The 20,389-nt window shown below is 40.7% G+C and overlaps 1 protein-coding gene across 1 annotated transcript; it reads right to left on the minus strand.

The window, feature by feature from the left end:
- Nucleotides 1-377: 377 nt before the first annotated feature.
- lyrm9 (LYR motif containing 9) lies at nt 378-3,165 on the minus strand. The gene is made up of 4 exons (XM_056425877.1): nt 2,955-3,165; nt 2,622-2,761; nt 677-769; nt 378-598 (listed from the first exon to the last, which is right to left on the minus strand). The coding sequence occupies exons 1-4, from the start codon at nt 2,965-2,967 to the stop codon at nt 581-583; spliced, it is 264 nt and encodes an 87-aa protein (XP_056281852.1). The 5' UTR covers nt 2,968-3,165; the 3' UTR covers nt 378-580.
- Between the last annotated feature and the right edge of the window lie 17,224 nt (nt 3,166-20,389).

Below are 20,389 nucleotides of genomic sequence, written 5' to 3' on the forward strand. Positions count from 1 at the left end.
ATTATTTTTTAATCTGAAGTTACCAAATTGTTATACATGCTTTATTACATTGTGTCCTTAAGATGCACTCTTTGGTGTATAATTGCCTGTAATAGGGAATATTTCTAACTAGTTTTGTTTTCTGCATTCTGTGATATTCTTTTCTATCTCAGGCTGCACTAAAATTTTCATCAAATAGATTTGAGAAGATGAAAATGTTCCTCGATTCGGGTCGCTGTCATTCAGGGGTGATGCTGATCCCCCAGTCAAACCAGTTGTGAACCACTGTTCTAACGGGACCCTGGTGCTCAGAGACACTACCACTTTGGTCCACAGGGGTGCCATAATCCACACTGAAGTTCCTTGCGGTAACTTCAAGTTTGAACTGTAGGCTACAATTATTGAGGATCAATTTATTTAAAAAGAATTACAGTACAGTCATGTCATTTCAATCTAGGAACAGTATTTACACTTTTTCTTTATAGATAATGACGAGTCCAAACAGTCCATCAGATGTTGCTTCACCATTCACTTCTCAACAATAACGAAAACCAATAACACAACGAACATCCCATCCACCGACCCCCGTGGGTTATGAGCATCACTTCTTCTTGTTGTACTGTAAATAAAAAAGAGAATTAAACATGGAAGGTCAACGTGAAATCAGAATAATTTTTAAAAAGACCTTCACTCGTACTTTATCGAGGACCCAGCCCGCGTCCGCGACGGCTCTTTGGATCATCATCTGTATCCTCTCCGGGTCGTCTTCATCCGAGTGACTGACGTAACCCTGGAAACCAAAAGCATCGGGGTAACCAAGTGTTTTTGGTCTTCAAGACACTTCATCAGATCGTATAAAACTAGACGACCTCGTGATTCTTTTGGGACTGGTGCCTGACTCCACAGTTAGCTGTCAATATCTGGTCCAATTGTATTCGTAAGTGACGACGTCACCGTTTAAAGTGACCTGTCGTGACGTCCTGGATAAAATCAGAGCCTCATGAAACTTTACAACCACAAACTAGAGGCCGTTTGGAAAGTTAGATGGACAACAGGGACAGAACAGAATATTTATTAATATAGAAATATAAATAGTATATATTTAAATATATACATATATAAATATTAGGGCTGTGAAACGATAACAAATTTTTTCGGGTAAATTTGACCCCATTCAATGTTTAATGTCGGTGTTCTTTGGGGTCAATTTGACCCCAGGCTGTTTTTCACTGTGTCAAACATATCAGAAATATCAACTTTTTTATTTATTTAAAGGGCTATTTAGGTAGTCAACAAACAAACATAAAGTACCTCACACTTAAACTTGGGAAGCAATATTAATTCTAATAATTTTCTGGAGGTTTTAATTGCTGGGGTCAAATTAACCCCGAGGGTAAAATATGTTAGTAAATGTAAAGGTAACAGGAGGGTTAAACAGAACATGTTTCTCTTGTTTGTCAACCATTAACTCCACCATGATACAATCTAAAGGCCTCAGGTGGACAGATTGACAAGTGACTTTTTTTTTGCTCGGTCCCGATGCGCACGACGGAGCTCTGTGGCGCGAGACGGAGATCGATAAGTGTTAACGCAACGCGAAGAGACAGAAATGACATGCTGCTGTGGCGATACGATCAACAACAGACGTTTAGTTTAATAAAAGAACAAAGACGTGCTATAGAGAACATGTCAGGGTGCGGGCCAATCCTGTCATGCGATCTACCGACACTACGCCGCGATCGACTGGCAGGTCGCGATCGACGTGTTGAGACCCTGATCTACAGGAAGTAGAAGTCGTAACAAGGTTTCCGGAGGTGAACCTGCGGAAGGATCATTACCGATGAACAGACCGTCTGCATGAGAGCGGACAGAGTTCAGATTGAAGTGGTGTATTGGAAGCTCATTTTGCAAGTGACATTTTTTTCGTCCCGACGACCAACAACAGACGGATTGGAAGCTCATTCTGCGCATGCGTTAAATGCGTTAAAAAAAACAAACTAGTTAAACCTGTAATTGAATTAACGCGTTATTTTTCACAGCACTAATAAATATATATACTTCAGTGTGCATGGGGATGGCCATCATTTCTATATATACATTTATGTAAAAATGTATGTATATTTTTATTACACATTTATACACACATATAATATATATATATATACACACATACAAAGAGTGTATACATACTACATTACATGTCATTTAGCAGATGCTTTTATTCAAAGTGACTTACAATAAGTGCATCAACCAAGAGTACAAACTCAGAACAACAAGAATACAGGAAGTAACATTTGTTCAAGAAAGTCAAACTACAAAAGTACCATAAGTAAGAGCCATTTAAGTGGCACTGGCCATCAGTTAAATATACATATATATATAAATAAATACACACATTTATCCATATATATACGTATGTGGGTATTTATATATATATATAAATACACACATACATATATATATATATATCTTTCCGTCTTAATGTTTACAATATATTTAAATGAATGACTTATTTAAATTTCAGATTCATGAACACAGCAACTAGACACACACAGAGAGGAGTCCCTTCAGCAGCTTGTTTTAAAGGTTCATGAGCAAGTCGTCTGAATCTCGTCAGCCGGTCGGCGCTCAGGTGAACTCACCTGTCTTATGGCGTGCCGATAATGTTGCTGCATCGCTGCCGTGGGCAACTGCCTGCAACACCTGAGGAGAAGTCGGTAGAGCTGCACTGGAGTCAACTCAGCTCCGACTAACGGCAGCATTCCCTCCTCTGGTCTCACTGCTGTTAGTCAAATACCAATAAAGTTTGTGAAATTATTAGGCCAAAGCATCAAAATACAGAACAATAATATTACATTTTCATTAAATAATTCATTAAAGGTTACAAAAGAAGAACAGCAAATATATATATATATCAGCTTGATAGATTAATTGCTGTGTCTATATTATTTTATGCATTCATGTTTGGTGCTAACCTGAAGGTTTCATGTTTTATTTTGAAATCCATGCAACAGGAAGTGATACGGACTGCACTTGATAGGAAGCACTATATATATATACACAAACATATATGAACAATCAAATAATCATTATTAAGTGTCAAATGTATAACACTGAAGCAGGTGCAACATATAATATGATAAAAACACATATAGTCAATAATTAAATAAAAGCATAACACTATATATATATATTAACAAAAGGTATGACAAGGGACTAACGGAAATAAAATCTCAAAATATTGAGATACAAAAAATAAATTATAATATAACTTTAAAAAACATAGCACATGAAGTTGAAACGTAATATTGCACATGATTTGGCTAATAATGATTATATATATATATATATATATATATATATATGCATACATACATATATGTGTGTCTGTCTGACAAACAGACAAACAGTCACATTAATCTGATGACAATGTAGCTAGTTAAAAGATAAACACTCCGTAGATAAAGATACATTATTTCGTTTAAATAGAGCAATAGCTTCTGTAACATAGTGGTTATAATGTTAACGAAGTGAAAACTGTCAGCAGGCTAATTATTATTCAAAAGACCGTCATGTCGCTTAATGAAAGTAAACAAACAACCTCTGCTCTTCTTTCTCCTTCTCCTTTTTCTTCTTCCGTTCTTTTCTTCTTCATCCGTTCAAATAGCGGCAGACTCGAAGCAGCAGCGGCCCGATGCTGCCCTCCACAGTTCATTTGTAGATTTCAACCCTTTATGTGATTTTTGGTAGTTGTAACTTTTTCATCATGCTTCTCTAATTAAATTAATAATTTATTTCATATTAAATGCCTATGTTGTATTTCTGTTATATTGTACTCCTGGTCACATGACACATATTGTACTCCTGTTCACATGACATCTATAGTACTTCTGGTCACATAACATCTATTATCCTACTGGTCACATGACATCTATTTTACTCCTGTTCACATGACATGTATTGTACTTCTGGTCACATGACATACACTACCGTTCAAAAGTTTGGGATCACCCAGACAATTTCGTGTCTTCCATGAAAAATCACACTTTTATTTATCAAATGAATATAAAATGTAGTCAAGACATTGACAAGGTTAGAAATAATGATTAATATTTGAAATATTAATTTTGTTCTACAAACTTCAAGCTCAAAGGAAGGCCAGTTGTATAGCTTATATCACCAGCATAACTGTTTTCAGCTGTGCTAATATAATTGCACGGGTTTTCTAATCAGACATTAGTCTTCCAAGGCGATTAGCAAACACAATGTACCATTAGAACATTGGAGTGATAGTTGCTGTAAAAGGGCCTCTATACACCTATGGAGATATTTCATTAGAAACCAGACACTTCCACCTAGAATAGTCATTTACCACATTAACAATGTAGAGAGGGTATTTCTGATTAATTTAATGTTATCTTTATTGAAACAACAGTGCTTTTCTTTGAAAAATAAAATCATTTCTAAGTGATCCCAAACTTTTGAACGGTAGTGTATATTATACTTCTGGTCACATTACATCTAGTATGCTTCTGGTCACATGACATCTATTGTACTTCTGGTCACATAATATATTGTGCTTCTGGTCACATGACATCTATTGTACTTCTGGTCACATGACAGAGTTTACTTCTGGTCACATGACATATATTATACTTCTGGTCACATTACATCTATTGTACTTCTGGTCACATGACATAGAGTTTACTTCTGGTCACATGACATATTATACTTCTGGTCACATTACATCTATTATACTTCTGGTCACATGATATCTAGTATGCTTCTGTTCACATGACATCTTTTGTACTTCTGGTCACATGACATACAGTTTACTTCTGGTCACATAATATATTGTGCTTCTGGTCACATGACATCTATTGTACTTCTGGTCACATGAGATCTATTGTACTCCTGGTCACATGACCTCTATTATACTTCTGGTCACATGACATCTATTGTACCTCTGGTCACATAATAATTAAAAAAAGTTTACGAAGAATAAAATTTGAATTATTATTCAGACCAAAAAATTTCCATAACAGAAAAACAAAATTAAACAATAAAAAAAATTTTTATAATAGCAAATTAATTAATTAAAAAGACAGTCCTGTATATTATACTTCTGGTCACATGACATCTTTTGTACTTCTGGTCACATGACATAGTGTACTTCCGGTCACATGATATCAATTGTACTCCCCCATCCTGATAGATGGATCATCCTCTGTTATTCTCCTGATGGTTTCTTACTTTTTTCTTCCTGTTAAAGGCTTTTGGGGGGAGTTTTTCCTGAACCGATGTGAGGGTCAAAGGTCAGAGGAGGTTGTCTGTGTACAGATTGTAAAGCACTTTGTAACTTGTGATTTTGGGCTATAAAAACATATTTTTTGTGTAATTCATATTAAGTTACACATTATTATTATTATTATTAATAGAGATGAAATTTCATAATTTGTTTCTACAATTCCACACATTTATAATTGACTTCCACTCGGATGGCGACTTACTTTGCCTCTGTGGGGTCGACTTGTAAGAGGAACTATTGTACTTTTTCTTCCACCACTGCTTTAATTTGAAAACTGTAGTTATTAATACTTAATTTATTTGATTAGTTTTATATACATACATGGATATATTTACATGGATATTTTAAAAAGTATTTATATATATATATATACATGTAAATATATATGAATGTAAATATATATTTATCTATCGAGATATATATTCAATTCAATTCAATATATTTTGTATAGCCCATTCTCATAAATTACAAATTCGCCTCAGGGGGCTTTACAATCTGTACACATAGACATCCCTGTCCCAGGACCTCACATCGGATCAGGAAAAACTCAACAAAAAAAACTTTGATTGGGAAAAAAGGGAAGACACCTTCAGGAGAGCAACAGAGGAGGATCCCTCTCCAGGATGGACATATGCAATAGATGTCATGTGTACAAAAGGAATCATTACAGATTTAAAACACATTCAATGAGTATGACAGAGTGTATGAATAGTTGGGAGTAGGCATGGACCACGATCGAAACCTCCATAATCCATCAGGCAGATGGAGGTAGAGAGTGGGCGGGACATCAGCAGGGCCATGACATCACACCCAGCCAGGTCCAATGGACCCGATGAGACGTGAAGTCACAAGGACTCCGGAGAGGAAGCAGAATTAATCATGTGGAATGGAGAGATGAAAATGCATCCATAAGTAGAGAGAGAAGAGGAGGGAGGTGCTCAGTGTATCCTGCAGCAGCTTATATATATATATATATATATATATATAATATATCAAAATGTAAATATATATATATACATACATATATGTATATATAATTGTTGGATTTGGATCAGGAACTTCTTTGTCATATATAATACTTCATGGACACAGTGATATTTTAGCAGTGAAATAAGGTTTATTTGATAAACAGAAAATATGCCATATGCATCATAAGAGAATTAGACAGGTGCATAAATGTGGGCACCCCAACAGAAAAATCACATTAATATTTAGTAGAGCCTTTTGCAAAAATAACAGCCTAGACGCTTCTTATAGCCTCTGATGAGTGTCTGAATTCTGGATGAAGGTATTTTGGACCATTCTTCCTTACAATACATCTCCAGTTCAGTAGGTTTGATGGGTGCCTAGCGTGACAGCCCGCTCAAGTCACCCCATAGATTTTCAATTATATTCAAGTCTGGCGACTGGGATGGCCATTCCAGAACATTGTAGTTGTTCCACTGCATAAATGCCTTAGTGGATTTGGAGCGATGTTTGGTCGTTGTCCTGCTGGAACACACAACTCCGCCCTAACTTCAGATTTGTTACAGATTCTAGAACATTATTGTCAAGAATTTGCTGGTACTGAGTTGAATCCATGCGACCCTCAACTTTAACTAGATTCCCAGTACCTGCACTAGCCACACAGCCCCACAGCATGATGGACATGTTACTGTGGGCAGCAAGTGTTTTCTAGGAATGCTGTGTTCTTTTGCCTCCATGCAACGCCTCTTGTTGTGACCAAAGCTCTAGCTTTGTCTCATCAGTCCACAGCACTTGGTTCCAAAATGAGCCTGGCTCATTCAGTTTTGCAGACCTCAGCTGAGGTCTGATACTTGCTAATTATCGATGTGCAGTTAGCATCTTCATCACTTCATACAGCTGTTCTCTGAGCAATGTGTGATTTGAATGGTGGAGCAATGCACAGTGACACCAGCAGCAAGATGACCTTGCAGGTCTTTGAGGTGGTCTGAGGTTGTCCTAGACCATTCTGACCATTCTAGCCTTTGCCTCGAAATGTTGAAATGTACTTCTCTTAACAAGAAGTTTGACTTGTTGCCTTATTTCAATAAGTTGATCACAGTGGAAACTGATAGCTGAAACCTCCGGGATAACTTTAGTCAGCCTTCCCAACACCATACTGCTGGACAATCTTTGTTTTAGATCATTAATGCATTTTGATGAACCATTGCCACTGTTCAGAGGAGAATCAAAGAGAAGCACCTCACATTGGCTATTAAATACCTTTTCTAATGATTGGATGCACCTTTATGGAATTGAAGGCTCGAGTTAATCAGACTAATTATCATTTGCAGTTAATCAGCATTTAGTAGGTACAGGTATTCAAATCAACAATAATGATAATGCCCAAACTTTTGCACAGATTTTCACATTTGATTTAATTTCACACAACTGAAATACTGCACCTAAATTCATCAAACAAGCACTCAGTGTTAACTAGAAAATGAATATTACACAACTGTGATCTTCTATCCTGTCTGAAGACAGAGTAAATTATCATGCACTGCTTTAGTGTTTCATACACCAAAACCTAATTATGCTTATACACAAATCCTTATAGTCTATTAGCCCATTGGAGGATGTTACATAATCATAATTACAGTCAGCCGCAAAGCACTACCACGTGTCCAGGTAATCCTCCAGAGTGTTCTTGAGGAATGTCCTTCACGGGTTTCCTTTAAAGAATAAAGAGATGTTTCCAGGTGTGCCATATGGATGTGAGGAATCATTGCATGTCTATGCTTGTATTGTAATTGTGACAATGTAAAAAAAAAACATAATTATAATAATCCTGTCAAATTTTCTAAATCTGCTACCACAGGTTAAATGCAGAGTATACTTATCCATTCCCATCACACCCTGCGGTCCGAACAGAAGCCACCTTGAGTCCTATGCAGCATATCTCATCTCTCTCTCATCGACAGTTGTTCGGGCGTTGGATCGTTTTTATGCATTGCCTGGGAGGATTTAGAATAATAATTAAGTTGCTGTGCAGCCCTTGACGCGAAAAGACCGGTGGAGCTCCAGAAAATGCGCAGCAGCTCTTCGGACCTGCTTGTGTTGCATGACGGCTCTCTCTCTCTCTCTCTCTCCTCTCTCTCTCCCTCTCTCGCTCCATCCCTCTCTCTCTCCCTCTCCCTCTACCTGTGTACTAAATGTGACCGGGGAGCCACACTCACTGCTCATTATTTAATGTCTTCACATTGAGCGGCAGCGGGAGGCGGATGGGAAGCTTGCCGCAGACCCGCTGTGTCTTCTGGAGGAGAGCGCTGGCGGAGGCTGCCGGTCTGAGTCTCTCCACACATACAAGCTGCTGCTTTTTTCCATCCACATTTGTTTTATCATTGCCGGTGAAGCTTGGAGGTTTCTATAAAAAATGACGCGCATGCGTTGCACTTGGAATAACTTTTGCAGCCTAAGTTTTATCTCTGGGACCTTGTGTCAAAGTCGTTGGCAGGATCAGAGTTAGGGATGTGGACTATTCTGGACCGCGGTTGCTGGGGCTTCTTCTGCCTATCCCTATTGGCGTCTGTTGTCTGCGGTGCGCAAAGGTGAGATCTGATTATAACACCATATGTAGGCTATTATTTCAGACGGTCCCTGTAACATTTTCTCATTCATGTCATCAGAGCCAACGAACCGAGCAACATGTCCTTTGTGAAAGCCACGGTGGACAAGCTGCTGAAGGGCTATGACATCCGTCTGCGGCCTGATTTTGGAGGTAACAGCCCCGCTGTCCTGCGCTCAAGTGCTGCTGCGCCGTATAGCCTCGTGCTTACACTCTGTCATGTTCCCAACAGGCGCCCCCGTGGACGTCGGCATGAGCATAGACATCGCCAGCATCGACATGGTGTCTGAAGTCAACATGGTAAGTTCCCACTTCGCGCTCTTCCTGCAACACGAGACTGCTGCCACGTGACACATGTCGGAGGAGTTTCAGAGCGCTCTGCTTCAAACAGATGGAGACGGAGACAGAGACATCCATGCCCGACACGCGCACGCACACACTTCCGCAATGTGTCAAAGCCAATTCATATTCATCAAGTACTTCCCCGCGGTGTCACAACCGTCGGAGGCTGAGAATAACCAGAGAGAGAGAGAGAGAGAGAGAATTAGACCACGTAAGAGAGAGAGAGAGGGGGAGGCTGTTCAGTGACTTCACACACATCCAACAGTGATAGCCCGGTGTCTGAGAAGGGCAGCTATATAACAGACACAAATAATAATGTATCCTTTATTGATCCCAGTGGGTAAACTCTTCTCTGCATTTGACCCATCCTTATTAAGGAGCAGTGAAGCGCCCAGGGAGCAACTATAGGGGTTCAGTGTCTTGCTCAAGGACACTTCAACTTGAACTAATGGAGAGGGCGGGGATCGAACCGGGTACCGTGGAAAAGAATAAGACGTCTGTGTGCATATTTTTGCCTATTTTTGGCCTCAATGCAGTAATTATATAATGGCTGTCAGTGAGTCAGCGGGAGGCCAGAAAAGCAGTGTCGACAAAATTTGATTGGACCACTTATTACAGGGTACAATGAGGCGCCCGGTGTTATACAGCAGAGCCCACTGTGAGAAGTCCATAAAACTGTGTCTGCTGTCAGGGTTAAGCCATTGACATGAAGCCAATTGATAATATAACTTACTTTTTAAAAAAGAGGGAAGTAATTTACTAAAACAGCTGGGCAGTAGTTTTTCAGTTGCTATGGTATTGATACCACCAAGTCTTGTTTTGCAAAGTTTAAAAGGTATTGGTTGAACATTCTCCTCATTTCAGTTCTAAATGCTGACAGCAAATGAAAGACGCCATTTTCTCCCTTTTAGATCAGGTCCATGGTCTAATTGTGCATGTATAACAATAGGCAAAACAATTCCAAACATCCATTTCTTCATATTTTATATTGTAATCTCCTCATCTTTTCTCCCCCTGTAAAATAAAATAGGATGATTTTTCAATTAAGAATATGATGATATCCATCCCTCAATCAATCTGTAACTTTTAGCAACTCATATGATGCGTGTGGTGCCACAGTCCTTTGTAGCTGTATGGACAACATTCTAAGCCTACCAATACTATAGCGATCCAAACAAAGTCGAAGGAATTGACTTTAAATCATTCAGTTATTACGTTTTAAACTACAGAAGCTAAAGACGCTCTAACTTCTGTTTCACTGGGAGTTAAAAGTCAGTTGTGCAGTAGAATGGTCACTTCAGTTGTGTTTGTCGTCCTGGTTTAAATGCAGTGTCACTTCTGCAAGACCAATCCCCGATCAAGAATCTTTCAGTTCGTCAAATATTTGGAATTTAAACAGGTCCTGGAACATTCCCAAATATAGATCAGGGAGTCATCTGCTAAGTGAGAGCCGAAGCAGAACTTGTGATCGTGGATAGCTCAGGTGTTTAAATCCTGCTGTTTTCTAACAATCGCCTGTGCATTCCTAAGCTTCTGAATGCATGTTACTCAATGTATGTTTCCTGTTCCTAGTGTTTCTTTTGTGTACCTCTTCCCTTTAAAACATTGTTTATACTCAGTGTGGCATCATAGGGCGTAGGGAGTGGTACCATAGGGCATGGAAACCCATAGGGAGTGGCACCATAGGGCATGGCCACCCATAGGGAGTGGTACCATAGGGCATGGCAACCCATAGGGAGTGGCAACCCATAGGGAGTGGTACCATATGGTACCTATGGCCCTATGTGCTCTATGTGTCCCTTTGTGTAACCATACGGCAGGGGCGTCAAACTCATGTTCACCGTGGGCCAAATGAGCATCATGGCCGCCCCCTTTAAGGGCCGGAAACACTTTATCAACTCCTCGAACATATTGTTAAATAACTCTCTTTGCATTTGATTATTGTTTATTTGAGTGTAGAAATATTGGACATAAAAAAATGTCTCTAATATTACCATATGAATCCATTTAATCTAAAACCTTCAAAATAAAAGCACGGGATATTTTTCTTCAATTTCTTTAAGAAAAGGTGATCACGTGTCCTCCTGAACCCCACCCGATTTTTGAGGTTTCTGCTCGAAATGACATACCCAAACTTAAAAGGGTGTGGCTCTGCAACCACACAAGCTATTTGAATAATGTTGGTGTTATAATAAAGGGAACACATGTGAGCTTTTGTTCAGATGTGTAAATATTAGTATATATGTTACTGGTTAAATAAAGATGAAACTTCTATTTTCATAGAAGTTTCAGGTTCGATTAGAAAAAAAAGCACTTTCAGGATGAATATATCCTGGATGGATGCACAGCAAAGGCCTAAAATCACCCAGATAATAATACAACTTGTGAACAGACTCTCTGCAAAGTTTGACTCAGAAAAAACAAAGCAGAACAATAGTTGGAGACTTTTTAGGAAAGAGAATTTAGGCGAGGTCTCTAAAATTTGCATTTGGGCACATTGAACACCATCTGTGCCATTTGACTTTTCTCATGTACCAAACCATTTATTTCACTTTCACTTGTGGTGTTCAATACATGCAAATACATCATTATGTGGCTTTAAAACCGTAAATCAAAGATAAAAAAATGATCAAACAAAGTGGTGCTGTGCACGTGCGTGCTGTGTGTAAAGCCGGTTTTTGGATCTGTCACAGCGCAGCTGTTGCGCGCGCAGATATCTCCGCCAGGGAAGGGCGGATTTTAAAGAACGACATGTCATTGGAATACTTAGAGCCAATAGAATCGATTGGTACCAAGAAAGACAAGATTGACAGCACTGTGAGCCAATAGGAGACAGAAAGGCGTCGCCATATTTGAAATGTGAAATCCGATTCGCTGAAATTGAACTTCCTAACAGCTGACTATGACGCTTCCCCAAAAGTCCGCCTGGTTTTTAAAGGGACCTACACACACACTAAAGCCATGCCAGCTGGAATGCAGGGGAGAGAAACGTTTTTTCTTCTTCTCAAGAACAAAAGTATGTTGAATTTGCTGAATGTAAAGCTATGAAGCGATTAATATTGCTGTGTTCTTTGGCTTATATCTCCGTGATACTTTGGTGCAGAAGGATTCTGTAAAGATATTTATAATCTGTGTGAAGTCCTCTTGCTTTCGAACATCTACTTTTTTATGATTGCACAAAGCTACATGTCGCTAGCTATGGAAACGTTCTGAGTGGGCCGACACCTGACAAAATGATGATTATGATATTTTTATTTCAGTTGGTGTTCGAGTTGTGTTTAAATTAGTGCTGTGAAAAATAACGCGTTAACTCAGTTAATCCAATTTCAGGTTTAACTAGTTTTTTTTTTTTAACGCATTTAACGCATGCGCAGAATGAGCTTCCAATCCGTCTGTTGTTGGTCGTCGGGACGAAAAAAAAGTCACTTGCAAAATGAGCTTCCAATCCACCACTTCAATCTGAACTCTGTCCGCTCTCATGCAGACGGTCTGTTCATCGGTAATGATCCTTCCGCAGGTTCACCTACGGAAACCTTGTGACGACTTTTACTTCCTGTAGATCAGGGTCTCAACACGTCGATCGCGACCTGCCAGTCGATCGCGGCGTAGTGTTGGTAGATCGCATGACATTAAAAAGATTGGCCCGCCCCCTGACATGTTCTCTAGAGCACGTCTTTGTTCTTTTATTAAACTAAACGTCTGTTGTTGATTGTATCTCCACAGCAGCATGTCATTTCTGTCTCTTCGCGTTGCGTTAACACTTATCGATCTCCGTCTCGCGCGCCACAGAGCTCCGTGCGCGCGCATCGGGACCGAGCAAAAAAAAAAGTCACTTGTCAATCTGTCCCCGTGTCCGGGCCGGTGAGGTTTCAGCTTTGCAGCGGTGTCCCCGCCGTCCCTTTCATCACGGCCCAGTTCATGAAGAAAACCCACACAGTCAGTTTGCCTCAGCAGCTGCTAGAGGAAGACTAGAGGCCTTTAGATTGTATCATGGTGGAGTTAATGGTTGACAAACAAGAGAAAATGTTCTGTTTAACCCTCCTGTTACCTTTACATTTACTAACAATTTTACCCTCGGGATCAATTTGACCCCAGCAATTAAAACCTACAGAAAATTATTAGAATTAATATTGTTTCCCAAGTTTAAGTGTGAGGTACTTTATGTTTGTTTGTTGACTACCTAAATAGCCCTTTAAATATATAAAAAAGTTGATATTTCTTATATGTTTGACACAGTGAAAAACAGCCTGGGGTCAAATTGACCCCAAAGAACACCGATATTAAACATTGAATGGGGTCAAATTGACCCGAAAGGTAACAGGAGGGTTAAACATTCTGTTTAGGATGAAGATGTATTAATGTTCCATATGGAAGAAAACTGCTAAATAACTGCTGAGTTGCAGCACCATTGTATAGAAGAATGTATAAATGTATATATCCGTCTTTTGTCATAAATCTCTATGTTCTCACAAAATATACCGAGAATATCGGTAATATGTGATTAATCATGATTAATCCACAAAAACCTGTGATTAACCCGATTAAAAATGTTAATCGTTTCACAGCCCTAGTTTAAATGGCTCACTGATACTTGTAGCCCCAGTTGTCTTCTTTAATTTGATGTACAACATCAATATATTTGCTCATGTTTATTTTAATAGTATAGACAGTTTAAAACACAATATAAAAAATGCACCATATGTGGTGCGTTGGGGCTTAAGAGGTTCATTGGACCTGGCTGGGTCTGATGCTATGGCCCTGCTGATGCTCCGCCCACTCCTCCTCTCTACCTCAATCTGCCAGATGGATCACGGAGGTCTGGATCGTGGTCCATGACTACTATCAACTATTCATACTTTCATACTCATTAAATGTGTTGATACTCTGTCATGATTCCTTTTGGACACATGACATATATTGCATCCGTCCATCCTGGAGAGGGATCCTCCTCTGTTGCTCTCCTAAAGGTTTCTTCCCTTTTTTCCCCGTGAAAGTTTTTTTTCTATCTCTTGGGAGTTTTTCCTGATCCGTTGTGAGGTCCAGGGACAGGGATGTCGTATGTGTACAGATTGTAAAGCCCTCTGAGGGGAATTTGTAATTTGTGATAATGGGCTATACAAAATAACTGAATTGAATTGAATAGCGACTGGCACCATAGGCCATGGCAACCCATAGGATGTGGCACCATAGGGCATGGCAATCCATAGGGCGTGGTACCGCATAGGGCGCATGGCAGGGCGTTTTTATTGTGCGTGAACTAAGCACAGCCTTCATACACAATGCACACCAATTTCTGGTGCACCTCCCGCAGGCTTCACCGAGAATAAACTAAGGTTAATCACACTATTTCCCACTCTGTAGGAATCCAGTGCTAAATCATTAGAGTATTCTTTTGAAAGAAAAGTTTCAAAAAGGAATTTACTCTGAGAAAAAAAGCCCTCTGCAACTAGTGGCTCTTCCTACATCAAGAAAATAGCAGCCCATATGTTATTGTTTGGGTAATTATTATCCATCTAAATCATTCCAAATCCCATATCAATTAAAACTCACATTGGTTTAAATCAGCTCTTACAATAAAACGCATTTAAAGTAATGTCACTCTATTTGGTGAAGATGATTTTAAGAAATAGTGTGCATTTCACTGGTGCACAAATAGGGGAGACAACACTACTTTCAGGTGTAATACTTTCTATCCCACCCACCTCTGAGATTATGGTATGAGGTTGGAAAGACATTAGGCTTTAGAGTGGAATTAGAGGGATGCTTGTAAAGAGTTTAAAATGGAGATGGGTTCATCATCTGGAAGCAAGAATATTCTAAAATAATGTTTTATTGAAAGCCACGTTGATAATTCCTGAGTGCAATTAGAATGTGTGGCATTTTGGGAAAAGCAAAGGATCACAGAAATAATTTCATTCATTTCATATTATTCAATCATATTTGACAGTAACACTACTATAAAGTTCAAGGGGTCATTATAATGATTATAATTCATTCTCTGGGGACCAGAAGTATTCATACCAGTTGTCATGGTCATCTGTTCAGTAGTTTATATTTCTTGTTCTCAACCAATAGGTTGCATCAAAGGATGGACTAACTTATACCGTTTAATATAAGGACAAAGAGCCAGGTGTAAGAGGCTGCTTCCTTAAGACTTCCCTCACGTCACATTGTGACAAATCACACAACCATTTCCCATATGTTGACGTGAATCCGGCAGACAAGGCCTACAAGGTATGCTTGAGGAGCTCAACTGAACTTGGCAGTAAGTGAACATATTTCAGGGTGATTTTAATTCATTGTCAAGCCTGTACTGGCCTTACTCATCAGACATGCTGTGCTCTCAGATGCAAGGGCAGCTGGTGAGGTGATGCGGCATAAGGTTTTGCTGCACGTCGCCGAGGTCCGGCTCATTCTCTCAGCAGGTGGACTGATTGGCTGTGGCACCGCTTCTGCCCAAGTCATGAAAAAAGGACATGTCATGCATTCATGTCTATGATGCGTCTTGTGGATGTCAAACACTGGCTATATCGACATTCCAGGTAGAAAAAAAGGAATCTCTCTTTAGTATGTGACACAGGTCAACATAATCAAAAGACGTTGTATTGCAGAGGAAAAGTGCACACACTAGGAATTTCTGGGCTAGCAGAGCTTGGGGATCAAACCGCCGATCATCTCATTGAACGACGACCCTGCACCACCACTGAGCCACAGTCTCCCCAATCTGTCACTCAAAACCATATACAATCCATTTAGTGAAAAGTTGCACACAAGTACAGTTATGTTACTTCTAATGTGATTCAGTGAAACTTTGTATTGATCGAAGATAAATTATAATTTTATCATGATGTGTTCAAATATAACAGATGTGAAGATCTTAAAAACGTATTAATTTCGTCGTTAGGAGGAAATGTTTGCACAGCAATGTAAAATATATATTCGTGAGGGAATTATGACCTGCATTTACGGTCTCGCCGGTGGTGCCATTACAGACCTTATTGCTGGCTCTGCCCTTTCCATGTTGGCTCGACCAGCCTCCAGTTTACAGAGGGTCTGGCTGCAGAGGGGGCCGAGACAGGAAATCATGGTTTGATCGCTGCTGTGTCCTAGAACTGGCTTGTCCTCTAAAACAGTTTTACGGGAAGTAGTGACGCACCTGCTCGTAAACAGAAAGGGTGACCATGACACTAAGATCCCGTCCACTTGTGCAGCATCCCTCCCCCGTTCATGAGGTCAAGGAGGTGTATCAATTCTCCCAGGAGGAGAGAGCAGCAGAGCTCTGGGCCCTGTCATTGAAACTTTAACGGCTGTGTCAACCATGTCTGTCGTCCCCACTCACGACAGAAAGGGAGGGTTATACTATGTGACCTTCCTAGTTACCAAAAAAGACCCACTTCAGACCCATTTTGGATCCCCGCGCATTGCCCGCAAGACATGCGGACCATCAGGCAGTTACTGGAGCTGGTTCATCCAGGTGATCAATTCACAATCATCAATTTAAATTAAGCTTATTTAAATGACAACGTGGCTCTAAAACACAGAAAAGTCATGTGTTTGTGTGGAGAATCTGAAAGTACATTTGGTTGTCATTCCGGCTATTTCCTATCCCTCTGTACCTCCAGCAGAAGAGCAGCTTCCGTTTGGATGCCATGCAGCACAAGCCATTCTTGGTGACCCTTATTGGTAAACAATTACCTACAGTCTTTTGGGGATCCCCAAAACACCGGTTGAAGGGAATGCCGTTGGGATGAGTGTTGTCTATCAAAAGTGTGCATGTTTTATTTAATGCCAACCCCCAACAGGCACACTGTAGATCTGTTTGTGTGCCTCCAGGATGACATGGTATGTACAGCCCTTTCCAAGAAACAGTTGGCAGGGTTGCATTGTGAGGACTTCTGCCAAGCCAATAGGCAGGCAGGAAAAGACCCTCCTTCTGTGGTCCGTGCACACTCTACCTGCAGCCTGACAGTGTATGTGTTTCGGTGAGATGAGAGTGGAGGACATGTACGGCAGTAGCGTGGTCAATGCCTTGTCCATTCATACGCTTCTACTTGTGCTCTTTTTCAGGGTCTGTGTTCACTGTGAAGACAACAGAGAGACAGGACTGGTGAAAAGGCAGGGTGTGTGTTGGTTGTATCGTATTTTGTGTTCCTTGTTGAACTGTGAAATTACTGCTTGTCTTTTGACCCCTGCAAGGTTAGGCCATGGCTCTACCCACTTCTGTTAGGTACTACCTGAGGTTGCTCCGGCCCCCTACTTCTCAGCTTTGAAAAAATTAGGTGGTTAGAATAACAGTGGCTAGGATGATGTTATGACACATCTTCACCCACTGTACACAAGTCCAGAAGAGGGCGGAGCTTGACTGAGCTTGAACAAAGGTTACAACTTTGCAACCCTAGGTCTATAAGCACAGGCGGAGCACTGCACCAAGGGGGAACCTAATGCTCTTACGCCGCTTACTGAGGAGGTATGGCAGACAGAGGTGTGTGCTACCTATATACTGCCGGGTTCGGCAACTTTTCTATGTCATGCTATGATTTGGAGAGAGTATTACCCATAGGGTCCAGTTTAGGGCTCTGCTGTGTTCAGAGAAGTATGGTTATAATACTGACAACTTTTCTTTCCTTCTTTTTGAAGGAATGTGCAAAAGTTCATGTTGTGAAGTATTAAGTACAAAGAATATGTGCATGCAGGAAGATGTTGGTTAATGTAACATCTGGAGATGGACATCTTTCACAGCGGATCATTACAAACTGTTTGCTTAAAATAGTATTCTATGACATGCATGTTTTTCACCAGTAAAGTTGGGTTTTTCATTCTTGTTGCAATTTGTTTAATCATCAGCTGCACAAAGCTGACTAATTCCAACCCTGTATCACGAGAATTATGTGAAAAAACGTTGGCGTATTCATATTCAGACGCCCCTCTTTGAATCTGAAGAAGATCCACATCTCTAAGCGGATTTAAAGTATGAAAAATTAACTAAAATACTGATTTTATGTATTTCATAAGGGACATTGGCACGGTGCAACTTTCTCTTGTGAATGTTTTGGAGGGGATTTCACTCAATGACCTCAATATTTTATGTATAGGTAAATATAATATGTTGAATAGAAAGCAGTAAAGTTCATTTTAGAGACAATTAGGAGGTCAAGTGTCAGTCTGCAGAGTTGTGCGTGTGCTGTAGTTGATGTACATTTTATGAATTGATAAAAGCACACTGTTCAAACATGTATTCTTCTCTGATCTTGAGAGTTCACATTCATCTTTTATTGAAGAGTAAATTTATGAAACATCTGCTCCGTGACGTCATCGAGGGTAGGTGTGTCTCCCTGAACCAATCCCTGGTTTTCTGTTATTTTTCAACAGACACATCTCGGGTGATTTTCACCTGAGGTTATTGACAGAGGTTTTTCAGATATATTACCATTGCAGGAGACTGTGCCTTCCCCGGACAAGGCTCACATGTCCCAGGAACGGATACACCGAAAAACAAGTTCATAGCTCCTTTATTTATTTTTAAATCACCTTTTAAATCATGTTTTATTAACGATTCCCAAATTATTTCCCAGATTTTTCCAGATACCTGCTTTTATGAGAAGTAAACACACCTATTGCTGTCATGATACGCAAGCGATACAACATATAAAACAATAATAAATAAGTCTAGAGTACACCTTTTCCAATTAATAACAGCATTGTAGAAAAGCGAGACAACAAACGGTAAAGATTCGTTGATTAGAGACGTATTTGTCAGACATCAAATACAAAAGTAATCGGGTGTTAATTGAGACTGATTGTGCTCCCAATTATTGTTTATACTTTTCAGGTGTGTGTGTCATGTGACCACGGTCTATATAAGCTGATGCACCTGCAGATAATAAAGCGCTCAAGTACCATTCTTACAAACTTGCATCCAGTGTTTTTGTCCACCGAAGTTTATATATGTTGAGTCGATACATGCAGTCAAGCTCTGCTTAACAGGTTATGGGCCCAGACGCATTTGACGTTTGTGCGCAGAGATATCCGGCGTGAGTAGCCACGGAGAGACATTTGTTTGTATGCACGTTTGAATGCGTGTCTCACGGATTGGAGTGCCAGCACCATGAGCGAACGTACGAGTTCACGTTGGTCTCGACTTGTGTTTGACGGAGACGAAAAGAACTATGAACTGTGGGAGACTAAGTTTTTGGGCCATCTGTGGTTGCAGAAATTGAAGGACACCATTTTAAATCGGCCCGCCGATGGCGCAGAAAAAACTGCACTGGCTGAGGATGCGGCGAAGAACGAGGAAGCATACGCGGAACTAATCCAATTCCTTGATGATAAAAGTTTGTCTCTGGTCATGCGAGAGGCAGCGGATGACGGGCGTGGAGCGCTCAGGATTTTGCGCGACTATTATGCAGGCAAGGGTAAGCCCCGCATTGTATGCCTGTATACAGAACTGACTTCTTTGCAAAAGATGAGTAGTGAGAGTGTGACTGATTATGTCATACGCGCCGAGACTTCAATCACAGCACTGCGTAATGCTGGAGAGATCTTAAGCGATGGACTATTGGTTGCAATGATTTTGAAGGGGCTGCCAGAATCATTTAAGCCTTTTTCCATTTGTGTCACTCAAAGTGATGAGACTCTCTCTTTTGCGGAGTTCAAGACTAAGTTGCGCAGTTATGAGAGCACTGAAAGTATGCGCACAGCTGAGGCCGACGACAATGTCATGGGGGCCCGTGCGCATCCAAGAAGAGCTGCCCCAGCAGGCACCGAGAGCGAGGACATTGTGTCTTTCCGTTGTGGCCAGAGAGGTCACAAGATAAGAGACTGTCAGCGTGGTCAACAGTGGTACAGCCAGGGCGAGAGTACCACACGGCGAGGAGGATGGCGACAGCGGCAGCAAGACGACGTGCGTGGAGTGTCAGAGGAGACGGATGACAACACCTTTGTGTTCAAGCTTGTGACCAGCGAGCCTGGGAGCGGTGTCACGAGAAAGGGCCTGCTGGTGGATACCGGTGCGACGTCGCATATCACTGACCTGACTAAGTTCAAGAGCTTCGATGACCGATTCCAGTCCGAGAAGCACTAGGTGGAGCTGGCCGATGGCACAAGCTGCACGTGGGTCGCGTAGCGCAGAGGAAACGCCGAGGTGTGTCTGGTCGACAGCAGGGGGCGGCGCCTCAGTGCCACACTGAAGC

This window comes from Pseudoliparis swirei, chromosome 11 (assembly GCF_029220125.1).
Source record: "Pseudoliparis swirei isolate HS2019 ecotype Mariana Trench chromosome 11, NWPU_hadal_v1, whole genome shotgun sequence".
In the NCBI taxonomy this organism is placed as follows: Eukaryota; Metazoa; Chordata; class Actinopteri; order Perciformes; family Liparidae; genus Pseudoliparis; species Pseudoliparis swirei.

Coding starts and splice junctions, on each gene's coding strand:
- lyrm9 (XM_056425877.1), bottom strand. Junction 770..2,621: donor ATCGGCACGCCATAAGACAG/GTGAGTTCACCT, acceptor TTTGGTTTCCAG/GGTTACGTCAGTCACTCGGA.